The 13,632-nt window shown below is 42.5% G+C and overlaps 1 protein-coding gene across 3 annotated transcripts in view; it reads left to right on the top strand.

Annotated features, from left to right (window-relative positions):
- Nucleotides 1-13,632, top strand: part of RGS22 (regulator of G protein signaling 22) — an 80,528-nt gene that overhangs the window by 13,270 nt on the left and 53,626 nt on the right. For 2 of the 3 annotated variants that reach the window (XM_088675741.1, XM_060277686.2), the window contains exons 4-9: nucleotides 210-434; nucleotides 3,064-3,149; nucleotides 5,754-5,919; nucleotides 8,779-8,920; nucleotides 12,585-12,650; nucleotides 13,249-13,278. In XM_088675741.1, coding sequence (XP_088531867.1) covers nucleotides 210-434; nucleotides 3,064-3,149; nucleotides 5,754-5,919; nucleotides 8,779-8,920; nucleotides 12,585-12,650; nucleotides 13,249-13,278 — 715 coding nt within the window. The remainder of the gene's footprint in view (nucleotides 1-209; nucleotides 435-3,063; nucleotides 3,150-5,753; nucleotides 5,920-8,778; nucleotides 8,921-12,584; nucleotides 12,651-13,248; nucleotides 13,279-13,632) is intronic. The other variant, XM_088675740.1, reaches the window with a different exon arrangement.

Genomic DNA, 13,632 nt, shown 5'->3' with positions numbered 1-13,632 from the left:
CTACATCACATGGGTTGAAAGGAATAGAAAGAAAGCCCGATCCTATACAAGCCTACTCAAATGTAAGTCCCACCGAACTCCAGAGAACTTGCACTCAGGTAAGTAAGCAGCTGGACTTCCATCCTCAGGAACACCCCCCAATACACAGCTGTACTGCAACCGATCAGTGCCGTGATAATTATTATAATCTTTACGTTTTGTTGTTGTAGACCTTTGCAGAGCCAGTTAAGTTTAATCCTGACTTTGGCGTTTTTGAAGTTACTACCGATGCCCCACAGCATCTGGAAAACCAGCTGAAAAAGATGTTGCGTGAAAAGAAACCTCGGAATCCCATTTACGATGTCATAAGGCCAGCAAAGCAAGAAATTCCAGACCTCAGACCTGTTCCCCCTCCCCCACCAGTGTTAAATTTTGACCCGAATTATTCCACAATGGTAAGATGATGATTGGTGCTGTTATTTTTATTGTTGTTCTTATGCATTTAAGAGGTATTAACCCAATACGATGTGCTATATATTAGCAATTCCAAAATATTTATCCAATTGGTGGGGTCCTGTGTTTAACCAATTGGTGGCTTTAGGAAGGCAGGGCTGGGGCTGGGGTATCAAATTTTGGCCTTGCACTGGGTGCTATATTACCAAGGGCTGCCCCCTGCATGATCATAGAGCCTGCCATACAGTATTATGTTTACAGTTTTACGTATTATGCTTTGCACATCCCCACTGGAGGAATGCAGGGAAATGAAAGGGGGCACTGGTGGACACGATCTCACCCTCTCCTTTCAAGCTTTCATATGCATTTGCTGTGTGATAAGGGCTTAATATTTATTTAATAGGATGGCTGCCCTTATAATCTGCTTAACAACAACAACAACACTTTCAGTGCAATGCCAAATAGGCTTACAAAGGAATAGACCCCAGTGAACAGTTAAACATGCATAGGATGACCATATTATTAAATTTAGAACATAACTTTGGACGTTTGTTTTCCCTTAGCATGATAAATCTGACTTTGGCATTATCATCTTTTCTCAGGAACACTGCAGACAAAAGGCTGGAATTTGTTTCAGCTGAACATAAATAATTACAAATTTATTTTCTTACATCCAGAAAAATTGGCCAAAATAAAGAAGCGGTCTTCAGTCTTTCCAGGAACCATTATCAGTAAACCATAGGGGGCATATTCTAACAGGAGAAGAACAGACATCCTTTGCCTCTGCAAAAAGTATTATGTGATCCATGGCCAACATCAGCATTCATTATTCTGGGACGTTGTTTAGAGTGAGGCTTCCCCCCTCTCCTCTGCAGATGTTCAGGGGCACCAGGGAGCATGCTTCCCACACAACCCTATAGAACCAAATGAAGGTTGCCAAGTAGCAGGGCTTCTTGAATTTCACTATTTCCTTTGGGAACAATTCCTTGCCACTTAGAATAGACACAAAGAAGCAATTTCGGGCCAATGCGGTGACTATTAATGAAAATGTAAAAGGGCTTGTGGTGTTTGTGTTTACTTACAAAGTCCTAGACAACCTACCAAAATACCTTAAGCACTGTCTGATTCCTTATGCTCCACCTTGATCACTGCTCTGATGGGGCACTTCTGGTGGTTCCCCCCACACCCCCGAGGTTTTCTTGGCCTTTACTATGGATGGAGCCTTTAATGTGACAGACCCTGCTGCCCTGTGGAGCTCCCTGTCAGTAGAGGTTCAGGAACCAGCCCTGCCTTATTTTAGATATCCTCTGAAACTGTATTGTTTAGACAGGCCTTTTTTTATTTTTCACTAACCCATATTCACTGATGTTTTATTGATATTTTTAGTTAAGCTTTTACTGATTTCATTATATATATTGTGAGCTATATACTGTCTTGTTATACTTTCGTGAAAGTGCAAATTAGAAATACTTCATTAAATAAAAATACATAAATAAACGCTCAGCTGAAGGGTGGGAATGAAATCCTGCTCAGACCCTTGCAGAGAGCAGATTCGAAGTCTTCATTCACCAGCTGATGAATTGAGACTACAGTACTGCTGGGTACTGCTTCGGAATCAGTGTGGGACTGTTTGAAAGCCCTTTTGCAAATATCCCTGCATTGCTATTTAAAAGTCTGGCTTTCAGAGATTCAAAGAGCAGCATGGAGCTGTTTCCAAAAGGGCTTTTAAACAGCCCTGTGCTGCGCTCGACAACCAGGGCTTCAAAGTGCAGTGTCATCTGGTATCATGGTGACATTAGATGACTGACAGGTAGATGGGCCCAAGCACCTGTCATATTTGGCCTGCCAGAGTTGGGAAGATAAGGATCTGGTCCACCAGCCAGAAGGTGTTCTCCCATCCCTGCTCTAGCATGTTGTTTTCAGCTCACCCTGCATTTCAAAGAAGGCATGCATGATTAACTGCAACATCACAAAAAAGGAGACAAAATACTCCACCAATTTGAATGTGGTGATTCATATATAGAGATGTGAATTTAGAAATGATAACTATAATTTAAATAGGAATGTGTTCTATCTCACTCTGATGGGGGAGACTTGTGACACGTGTTGCTGCTCAGTCTGCTGTCCTAGTGTTGCTGTCAATGGGCAACTTTAAAGCTCCCTCTCTCCTTTTTTAATTTTTATTTATTCTTAAACCAGTCTTGGACTGGACAGCTGTCAAACAGAAGATGCATTCAATTAGACTGCTGTTTCAGAGCTTTTGGCAGGTGAAAGATAGGGAGCTCTGTGCCAGTGGGGTGGGGTGGGGGGTGTCTAGCAGGGTGTGGAGCAGAGGACCACTTCTCCCTATTCTAATCTCCTCCACAGACCGTGTGGGGTATGGATTCCTCTGAAATCCAATGATTTTCAAATTATACCTTTGGATCTCAAGCTGTCTCCACTGCTGCCAAATTATGACTTGCCCCCTCTTCCACCATGGCCTCACTCTGCTTCATAAAGTCCTGCCAGACTGCTGGTGAAGGGAGTTAGGATTGCTCCCTTAGTCTCTAAGCAAATCTGTTTATTGACTACATGGCATATGATACCTGAAGTGAAAGATAATTTACAAAAGTTTTTATGTGTGTATGTTAGTGTCTGGACCGAGAGCAGGCTATTGCGTGGATTAAGAAGGAGAGATTCCCATCGTTTTTAGAGAGCGACTGTTACTTTGAATACAGGTACTGCAACTTCTAATTGGATTGCAGGTTTTTAAAGCTGTACATTTCTCTTGAACAAATATGATAATAATTCTCAGATACTTTTGGCCTAGCTTACATATTTTAATGATTTCTGTGAATAATGAAACTGATGCTGTTTTTATGGCCTCTCATTCTGTAATTTTTACAGGCAGTCCTAATTTATCGCCTGTACACGATGTTCCACATTTAATCATTACCGAACTTTACTGGTATGCATGTGTTTAATCAATAGATCTCTCCCGCAGCCTTCCCACTGTGGCTCATTTTGCCTGATCTGCTCCGTATATCTCTGTGCCTTTCTTTAAAACACAAATTGCAACTGCATCTAAGTCAGAGGTGGGGAACCCTCCAGATGTTGTTTGATTGCAGCTTCCATCTTCACTGATGTTGTCTGGGGCTGATGAATGTTAAGGACGTGAGAAGATGCTGCTGGATCAAGACAAAGGACCAACCATTCCAGCATCCTGTTCTCACAGTGGACACCCAGATGCCTATGCAAGAACACAGCAGCATCCTCCCCTCCCGTGGTTTCCAGCAATGGGCATTTAGAGGCATACTCTGGAATCCAACAATTTATGGCAGGCCACAGGTTTCCCTGTCCCTAATCTAAGAGGAGGTGTAGACATAATCCAGGGAGGGAGGGTGCTGTAGCTCAGCAGTAGAGCATGTGTTCTATCATGCAGAAGGTCCCAGCTTCAGACTCTGGCATCTCCAAGTAAGACTGGAGAAGACTCCTGTCTGAAACCCTGCAGAGCTGCTGTCAGTCAATGTTGATAGGACTGAGCTAGGTGGACCAGTAGTCTTATAGTAAGGCAGCTTCCTTAACCATGGTTAAGAGAAGCGGGAGTGTGCCATTAGGTCATGGGCTTCCTCCCTCAGCCTCCCTCATTTTGTGGCAGATCCTCTTTGCATGGTTTAAAGGTAAAGGTAAAGGGACCGCTGACCATTAGGTCCAGTCGTGACCGACTCTGGGGTTGCGGCGCTCATCTCGTGTTATTGACCGAGGGAGTCGGCGTACAGCTTCCAGGACATGTGGCCAGCACGACAAAGCCGCTTCTGGCGAACCAGAGCAGCACGTCAGAGTGCAAGTAGATAAATAGGTACCACTCCAAGCGGGAAGGTAAATGGTGTTTCCATACGCTGCTCTGGTTCGCCAGAAGCGGCTTTGTCATGCTGGCCACATGACCTAGAAGCTGTACGCCGGCTCCCTCGGTCAATAACGCGAGATGAGCGCCGCAACCCCAGAGTCGGTCACGACTGGACCTAATGGTCAGGGGTCCCTTTAATACGAATATAAAACCTGCAAGGCAGATGATTGGCAATTGTGTGCAAGCACCAGGGGCAGCAATGCCTCTAACCTACTATTTTCTTTAGGGGGGGGGAATCTAGCCACTGTTTGTTTAGTTGTTTAAAAATATTTCTACACTGCCCTTCAGCAGAGCTTCCAGGGTAGTTTACAAAAACAGAGTCTGTAGCCAGGGGCGTCAAGAAAACTATAGAGGAAATGGAAGTGATTGATGGCAGAAAATACATATATTTGTTTTACAATAAGTACAAGGAGATCAAGGCAAACGGAACAGCTGCTTCCATGCGGTTTGGCGTTGGTTCTGCCCGCCTTGATTTCTAAAGCTGTTTTTAGTGTGGAGGAGCTGTTATTTTTAATGTTTTTACTTGTTATAATTTATTGGATTTGTTTTATTTTGCTTTGAACATCTCCATTGAAGGGGGAGAGTGTGTTGTCCAATTTTATTGTAAATAAAATTAAAAATAATTAATTGCTACAGTTTAGTGCTCCAAAGGTTTCTAAATGGGGACTCTGGCAGGCAGGGTCTGAGTGCCTGACTCAGTGCATCAGCAGGGCAGCTGACAAACAGAGGGAAACATAGGCCTATACTCTGGCACTACAGCTCCAGCGGAGGACTGGAGGATGTACTGCAGCTTTCAGCCCAGGGGGGGATCAGGTGACATGAGCCAATGGGGTTCCAGCTGGCCATACATACTGACTGATCCTGGTTTGACTCCTTCATCAGTGCTACCTGTAATTTTGTTTGTAAACCAATTAGAGCCCAGATGGAATCTGCTAACTTGCAATCTATCTCCAGAATGACCTGAGGCTAAGGTCACACTGTATTTACAGGGTATCCTTCTGTCACTTTTAGCAGCTTCCCAGAGATGCATATTTAGGTGCATCTGCTGCTTTTCCAGCCCAGCAATCCTTCATGTCCTTGCACCTAACACCTCTTCTTCTTAGTCTGCTATAGTGAAAAACAATATCCCCTGCTTTCCCTAGCAGATAGGAGGAATGAGCGACCGGGCAGTAGACTGAAATAAGCCATAGCTGCCAAGTTATCCCTTTTTTAAAGGGATTTTCCCTTATGCTGAATAGGCTTCCTCGCGAGAAAAGGGAAAACTTGGCAGCTATGAAATAAGCATTGTGGGAGGGGTTCTCTGGGTTGCATCCTGACAAGGCCATTTGCTAAAGTGTCTCCTAACATTTTTGTTTCTTTAAGAGAACAGTAATGCTGCTGCTAAAACCAGTTAGATAATCTAAGTAAACATACAATATTTGTCACCTCGCTGTAGGTTAGCTAAGCTGATATCGCAGGTGGAGTGGAGCAGAACTGGTGTCAACATTGTTATAGATAAAACGTATTATCCTTGGTTCAGCAAAAGCCTACCACCCTCAGAAGCCTCTGAAGAGAATGAAAATGACTTAATTATGAAAAAGTTCTACGTCTCTCTTGGCCAGGTAAAATAGATGCCGTGTGACTTAAACAGGTGCAGGATAGCCTTTCCCCATGTGTACAGCTGTATCTCTCCTTGCAACCTGCATGAAATTTGGCTAAGACTTTGGACCACAGGTTGACTATCTGTGTCTTACTATGTTGCATTTATTATTTTTAGAATTGTGTAATCTATTTGATACCCCCCTTTTAAAAATAGTTTTTTTTGCTGATTATTTGTCATTTGTATATGTGTATTGTTCTGTTCCTTATTTTAGAGTCTTTGACTCTTTGGTTCCACCCGCATTCTACATTTAAAGCAGTATCATAACCACTTTAAACCATTGTGATTTCTCCCAAAGAATCCTGGGAAGTGTAATTTCTTAAATTTGCTGAGAATTGTTCCCCTCGCTGGGCTACAGTTCTCCGAGTAGTTTAACAATCAATCCCTCCTCCTAGGCAACTCTTGGAATTTCAACTCTGTCAGGGGAATGTAACTAGATTATGTTTTCTCAGCATTGCGATGCTGGAAAAGCTTGAACATTTTCTAGCTGCGATGATGTTAAAGGCACAAGAGCTATGGAAGAATACAATTGTGTCATCCCTCCATAATCCAGCGCATGTTTGTTATTTGGTCTCTGGTTCCTCTGCCCCTTCGAAATCTAGCCTGCACTTCTGGGAGTTCTCGGTCCACATACTGCCTAAGCCTGCCTTGTAGAATTTTAAGCATAACCTTGCTAGCGTGTGAAATGAGCACAATTGTGTGGTAGTTGGAGCATTCTTTGGCACTGCCCTTCTTTGGAATGGGATGTAGACTGATCTTCTTCAGTCCTCTGGCCATTGCTTAGTTTTCCAAATTTGCTGGCATATTGGGTGTAGCACCTTAACAGCATCATCTTTTAAAATTTTAAATAGTTCAGCTGGAATATCATCACTTCCACTAGCCTTGTTATTAGCAGTGCTTTCTAAGGCCCATTTGACTTCACTCTCCAAGATGTCTGGCTCAAGGTCAGCAACCACACTACCTAGGGTGTACGAGACTTCCATATCTTTCTGGTATAATTCCGTAAATAGCAAACAGGCGCTGGATTATGGAGAAAGCTAGAGAGTTCCAGAAAAACGTCTACTTCTGCTTCATTGACTATGCAAAAGCGTTTGACTGTATTGACCACAGCAAACTATGGCAAGTTCTTAAAGAAATGGGAGTGCCTGATCACCTCATCTGTCTCCTGAGAAATCTCTATGTGGGACAAGAAGCTACAGTTAGAACTGGATATGGAACAACTGACTGGTTCAAAATTGGGAAAGGAGTACGACAAGGTTGTATATTGTCTCCCTGCTTATTTAATTTATATGCAGAATTCATCATGCAAAAGGCTGGACTAGATGAATCCCAAGGCGGAATTAAGATTGCCGGAAGAAATATCAACAACCTCAGGTATGCAGATGACACAACCTTGATGGCAGAAAGTGAGGAGGAATTAAAGAACCTTTTAATGAGGGTGAAAGAGGAGAGCGCAAAATATGGTCTGAAGCTCAACATCAAAAAAACCAAGATCATCGCCACTGGTCCCATCACCTCCTGGCAAATAGAAGGGGAAGAAATGGAGGCAGTGAGAGATTTTACTTTCTTGGGCTCCTTGATCACTGCAGATGGTGACAGCAGTCACGAAATTAAAAGACGCCTGCTTCTTGGGAGAAAAGCAATGACAAACCTAGAAAGCATCTTAAAAAGCAGAGACATCACTTTGCCTACAAAGGTCCGTATAGTTAAAGCTATGGTTTTCCCAGTAGTGATGTATGGAAGTGAGAGCTGGACCATAAAGAAGGTTGATCGCTGAAGAATTGATGCTTTTGAATTATGGTGCTGGAGGAGACTCTTGAGAGTCCCATGGACTGCAAGAAGATCAAACCTATCCATTCTGAAGGAAATCAGCCCTGAGTGCTCACTTTAAGGACAGATCGTGAAGCTGAGGCTCCAATACTTTGGCCACCTCATGAGAAGAGAAGACTCCCTGGAAAAGACCCTGATGTTGGGAAAGACTGAGGGCACTAGGAGAAGGGGACGACAGAGGACGAGATGGTTGGACAGTGTTCTCGAAGCTACGAACATGAGTTTGACCAAACTGCGGGAGGCAGTAGAAGACAGGAGTGCCTGGCGTGCTATGGTCCTTGGGGTCACGAAGAGTCTGACACGACTAAACGACTAAACAACAACAACAATGCAGATTTAAGAACATAGAATTGAATGCCCTTCACTGGTGCATATACAACATGCTGGGATACAGTTAAGAAGATGAATACAAATATTAAGCTCCCTATCATCACAATGCAGATCTATGTATTTTTGTCAGATAGACACCTCAGTAGTGTTATTTATTGTAACCTGTAGCTATCATTGACCACTTTCGGTATAGTTTAATTGGCATATACTGCATTTACACAACTTTACCTGCTTAAACATTCACATACTGTGGTACCTCGGTTTACAAACTTAATCCGCTCCGGAAGTCCATTGTTAAACTGAAACCGTTCTTAAACCGAGGCGCGCTTTCCCTAATGAGGCCTCCCGCCGCCGGTGCCCTTCCACCATTCAGATTCTGTTCTTAGACTGAGGTAAAGTTCGCAAACTGGGGCACTACTTCTGGTTTTGCGGAGTTGGTAAACTGAATCGTTCGTAAACAGGACTGTTCTTAAACCAAGGTACCACTGTATTGTGTTATTGGGCTCTACAATGTGTCATCTCAGCTTCATACTGTAAACCTCTACTTTGATTATTCACACAAGTGTCAAAGCAATGAAATTTTGCAAATCTGTTCCTCTTTTTGAACCTATAAAAGTTTGCACTGAAATAAACTTAAACCATTGAATGTTCTATTTTTTAGGCTACTGTCACCCAGACGCGAGATTGGTTTACTTTAGCTAAGCTAAGTCAGCGTATGATTACTACGGATTCTTTTCCTCATCCTGTGGCATCTTCCCACGTTCATTTTTCTCCTTGGCCTTCAGAGTCATCTTCAGTCCTAGGTAATGTCATCAACATAGATAAGTTATTAAGCAAAACATGCAGCCGCACTCAGGTGAACTCCCCCATCCCCCTGGAATTAGCAATTGGGAGGGGTATCAAAAGATACCATAGTCTTAAAAAATAGACTGCTGCACATCCTGAGATTCTGGTAGTAAATTGGACACTACTATTGATCAAGACCCGTATAGGGCACCATCCTATCCATGCATCTCTATGGTGAGAATCATATAATACCAAAAGTTTAAATAACAATTTTATATCCTTGGAATTTACTTCCTACACATATCTGCATTCCTGACTACATAGGAAGCTGTCATACTATTTGTCCACCTAACCTAATATCTGCCATGATAGAGACCTTTCTCTTCTCCTGCTACTTGTTGCTTTTTAAACTGGGAAGGTTGGGGCATATCTGGGATCTTCTGCATGTTACAGCTAGGGATGGAAGGAGCTGTCCATTTTTGTTTTCTCCATTTTTCATTTTTCGAATATTAAGTTCAGTCCTCCACATTTGTGGGTTTATTTTAAAGAAAGTTTGCATGAAAATTCATCAGCATTTTAATGCAATATTCTCTTAATAAATACATTTTTCTATGTACTTTTGACTATTGTGCACATTTTTGCAAGCAGTTTCTCCTAATATAATGCATTTTGTATGTTATTTTCACTAATGTCATCATTTTTGTGCACATTTTCCCCAATATGAGCATTTTTGCAAACGTCATTTGGTTGGAGAACTGCATTGCATTTTCGAAGGGTACTTTTGTTTGATTTCCATATTGTCTTGGAAACAGTGAGTTTGAACGAGCTGGTTTTAAATGCTTGCTGAATCAAATTTCTCCTCCATCCCTATTTACCACTAAGCTATGGTTCCTCCTGTATGGTTGAGCTGCTCCATATGGAACATTTTTTTATTTTGGTAAAGGGTTGATTTGTCTTTAAAGTCATATTTGATCCTCTTTGTAAGACATCATGTTAACATTCCATTTCTTTTCCTTTCTTCCCTGTCTTCCCTACCCTGCCCCCAGCCCACAAATTGCTTTAGATTATGGGTTAGTGAGCCACACAGGGATGGGAACTGATATAAAAATAAGGTGTTGGGTAATCACTATTACTCCTCCAGAGCCTTTGAGATTCTTTGAGCAGGGCTAAATATGTACACTGTCAGTCTCTGACATTTTTATTGGAACCATGGCAGAAGACTAGCATTGGATGAATATCAGAATGCTTCTAGGCTACTGTGGTCAATAGCGCCTTGGATGCATATCGGATCCTGTCAAAATCCTGCAAATCACCATTTGTTAATTAATGGCTGTTTGCATATTTATGTTTGCCTGTTTTTATCTGCAGTGCAACCCTATACATGCTTACTCAGAATTAAGTTGCTCTGTCTTCAGGGGGACTAACTCTTAAGAAAGTGTACAGAGGATTGCAGCTTTTGAGATCTATATTGGGTGGGGAACAGGATCTGACCAAGGGACCAGATTTTTATCTCCCCACATCCATGGGTCAAGTTTGACAGGGGGTGAGGCCGCTCACCTGTCACTTCACCTGATGTCAGAATGATGTGTTTTGCCCTTCAGTAATGCCATTCCTGGGGCAAGTATAAACCAATCATAATAAAAACCAATACAGGCAGCAACCATTTTGCATGGGGGTTCTGTTCCACCCCCCCACCCCGTTCCATCCCCAATCTTCCCTCTTCCAGGTCCAAAAGGACCCATGTGTCAGTGGTTGCGCATCAATTGAACTCTCCTAAAATGGCCGCCACCCGCAGTTCAAAAACAAGCACTAGTTAACAGCAGCAGAACAGCTAAAACAAACAGCAATGACAACACAGCTTACCAAAAGTGGAAGTGGAACCAGCTGAAGCAATATTTATTTATCTGGAACACTTCTGTACTGCCCTCAGCAAAAACGGTTCCCAAGACAGTTTACAAACAAAACATAAAAACAATAAAAATCTCAAGAATAGAACAGAATAAGATAGCATCACAATAAAACCCGTCAATTGAAAGCAGAAGTTCAAAGAAGTTCAAATGCAGAACTTAAAAACCAGAAACAGCCTGGGAAAATAAGGTTGCAATCCTATGTGGGATTTACTCGGGAGTAAATCTGACTGAATTCAATGGGGCTTCACTTTCGAGTCAATATGTAGAGGCTTGTGCTGTAAAAAAATGACTCTGCTTGGTGCTGCCAGAGGAAACTCCTTGCAGAGGGAGTTTCATAAGCAGGTCTCCACTACAAAGGCTGGTCTTCTCAGACGCGGCGTGTAGGGATGTAAAAAGACATTGTTTTCCATTCCACCCCATACCTGTTGCATGCGGTGTTGGTTTTGTTCTGCTACAGTTCGGATTCTGCAGGGTCTGATATTCAGCTCACTGTTTGCTGTGGCCAAATTTGATTATGTAATTCATTACCTTATTATTTTCAGACTGGGGGGGGGGGGAATGGTGATAGCAAATACCAATCGTATTTGCCTGCCTGATTTCCTTTCCTGTTTGCAGACAGACACATGAACTTATGCAGTTTCCGGGAACCATTTCTTATCTCAGTGGAATTGTCTGACATTTATAGTGGCCTGACTCATCTCAGAAGGGGAGAGCATCTGAGATTATCTGAATGCCTAGGCAGGTTGAGGTGGGGGAATTTAGCAAACACTTCCAGTTTCCACTGGCGTCATCTACCTCCCCTTTAACAAAATGCTTAGTGTGGAAAGAGTGAGCTAGCACATGGAGGAGTTTATCTTTGGGACATCAAAACACACAGTCAAACCCAAATTTAATAGGGTTGTTAAACATTAAGGATGTTTAACAAGAGGAGGAATCAGAAAGTACCATCCCAAAAGGAACAAAACCAGTCTGCTGTCTAAATAATCTTACAATAGAAAACTTCCACCTCGCAGGAATTCCAAGAAGGGAAAGGGGGGTCTGAAGGGCTGGCAAAAAGTAATAGGAATATAAGATATATCAGGTCAAAGGCCAATCTAGTCTTTCATCCTGTTCTCACCATAGGCAGGTTTTAGATGTCCTTCAGTTCAAATTGTTGTTGTTGTTTAGTTGTTTAGTCATGTCCGACTCTTCATGACCCCATGGACCATAGCACGCCAGGCACTCCTGTCTTCCACTGCCTCCCGCAGTTTGGTCAAACTCATGTTTGTGGTTTCAAGAACACTGTCCAACTATCTCGTCCTCTGTCGTCCCCTTCTCCTAGTGCCCTCAATCTTTCCCAACATCAGGGTCTTTTCCAGGGAGTCTTCTCTTCTCATGAGGTGGCCAAAGTATTGGAGCCTCAGCTTCATGATCTGTCCTTAAAGTGAGCACTCAGGGCTGATTTCCTTCATAATGGATAGGTTTGATCTTCTTGCAGTCCATGGGACTCTCAAGAGTCTCCTCCAGCACCATAATTCAAAAGCATCAATTCTTCAGCGATCAACCTTCTTTATGGTCCAGCTCTCACTTCCATACATCACTACTGGGAAAACCATAGCTTTAACTATACGGACCTTTGTAGGCAAGGTGATGTCTCTGCTTTTTAAGATGCTGTCTAGGTTTGTCATTGCTTTTCTCAGTTCAAATAACCAAGTGGAAATACCAAGGTGGGTGCTAATAGTTTTGAGATTCATCTTGTAATTATTTTAATGTTTAATTTCCTTTACTTTAGATTTCAGGGGAGTACAAGGGATGCCTAGTGTTTCATCCACCGTTCTCCATGCTGCTGCCCTTGGAGGTAAGTGGCATTTATTGTGTAGGAGCCTTCTTTGCTGGGATAAAGCAGAAATGGAGAAAAAGGAGGTGCCATGCTCCCCACTTCCCTGAGTGTGAGGAATTTTGAGATGAAAGTGGCTTGTAGCATCAGACCCCTAGCAATGGTGGAATATTACTGAATACTTAAAAACATTTTTGTGTGTGTAATAGACGGCTACTTTTTAATGAAGAAGAAAGCCAGAGTTATGTAATGGTTAGCATGCTGGACTAGGACCTGGGGGACGAGGGATCAAACCCTAAACCAGCCATCAATGTATATCAGCCTGACCTCTCTTACAGGGTTGTTCTAAGGATGAAATGAGAAGTTGGGAGAGCCATGCAGTTCAGTTCTTTGGAAAAATTGTGGGATATAAATATAATAAAAATAATAAATTAAAACTTACACAGAAGGAGCAGAGGGTAAGCAAGCAGGCAAACGGAAAGGTATTGCAGCGCTAGTTTCCAAGCAATATCAGCCCCTCACACCGGTGTCTTAAGCAAGTTGTTTGGGATTGCCAGAAACTTCATGGCAATCTGTTTGAGCAGCTTCAACATTGTGACTCTCTTTTGTGCACACGTAGGCGCTGAGGGGAAAAACAACAACATGCCAGGTAAGTGAGAGGTGGCACAAATTCCAGTGGCTTGCGGTAGCCCCAAAGCCCATAAATAACAATTCTATTCATTGTCAAGTGCTAGGTTATGCAAAGACCTGGGGTGGGGCGGGGGGCTTTGCAAAACTGACCTTCTTTCTTTCTTTCTTTCTTTCTTTCTCTCTCTCTCTCTCTCTCTCTCTCTCTCTCTCTCTCTCTCTCTTACCAAATACAGTAAAAGTAATAAGTGTAACCAATACAAATGAATGCAGAAATAGAAAAAATAAAATAAAAGACAGATACAATGGGGAGAAAAACCTGAAAGCAACTGAGAATGCAGTACAGCATTCAACTATTGCATATTAAAAAAGGGGT

Source organism: Zootoca vivipara, chromosome 8, assembly GCF_965207765.1.
Source record: "Zootoca vivipara chromosome 8, rZooViv2.hap1.1, whole genome shotgun sequence".
NCBI classification, from domain to species: Eukaryota; Metazoa; Chordata; class Lepidosauria; order Squamata; family Lacertidae; genus Zootoca; species Zootoca vivipara.
The sequence above is the reverse complement of the archived record's forward strand: the minus strand, read 5'-3'. Positions and strand labels throughout refer to the sequence as shown.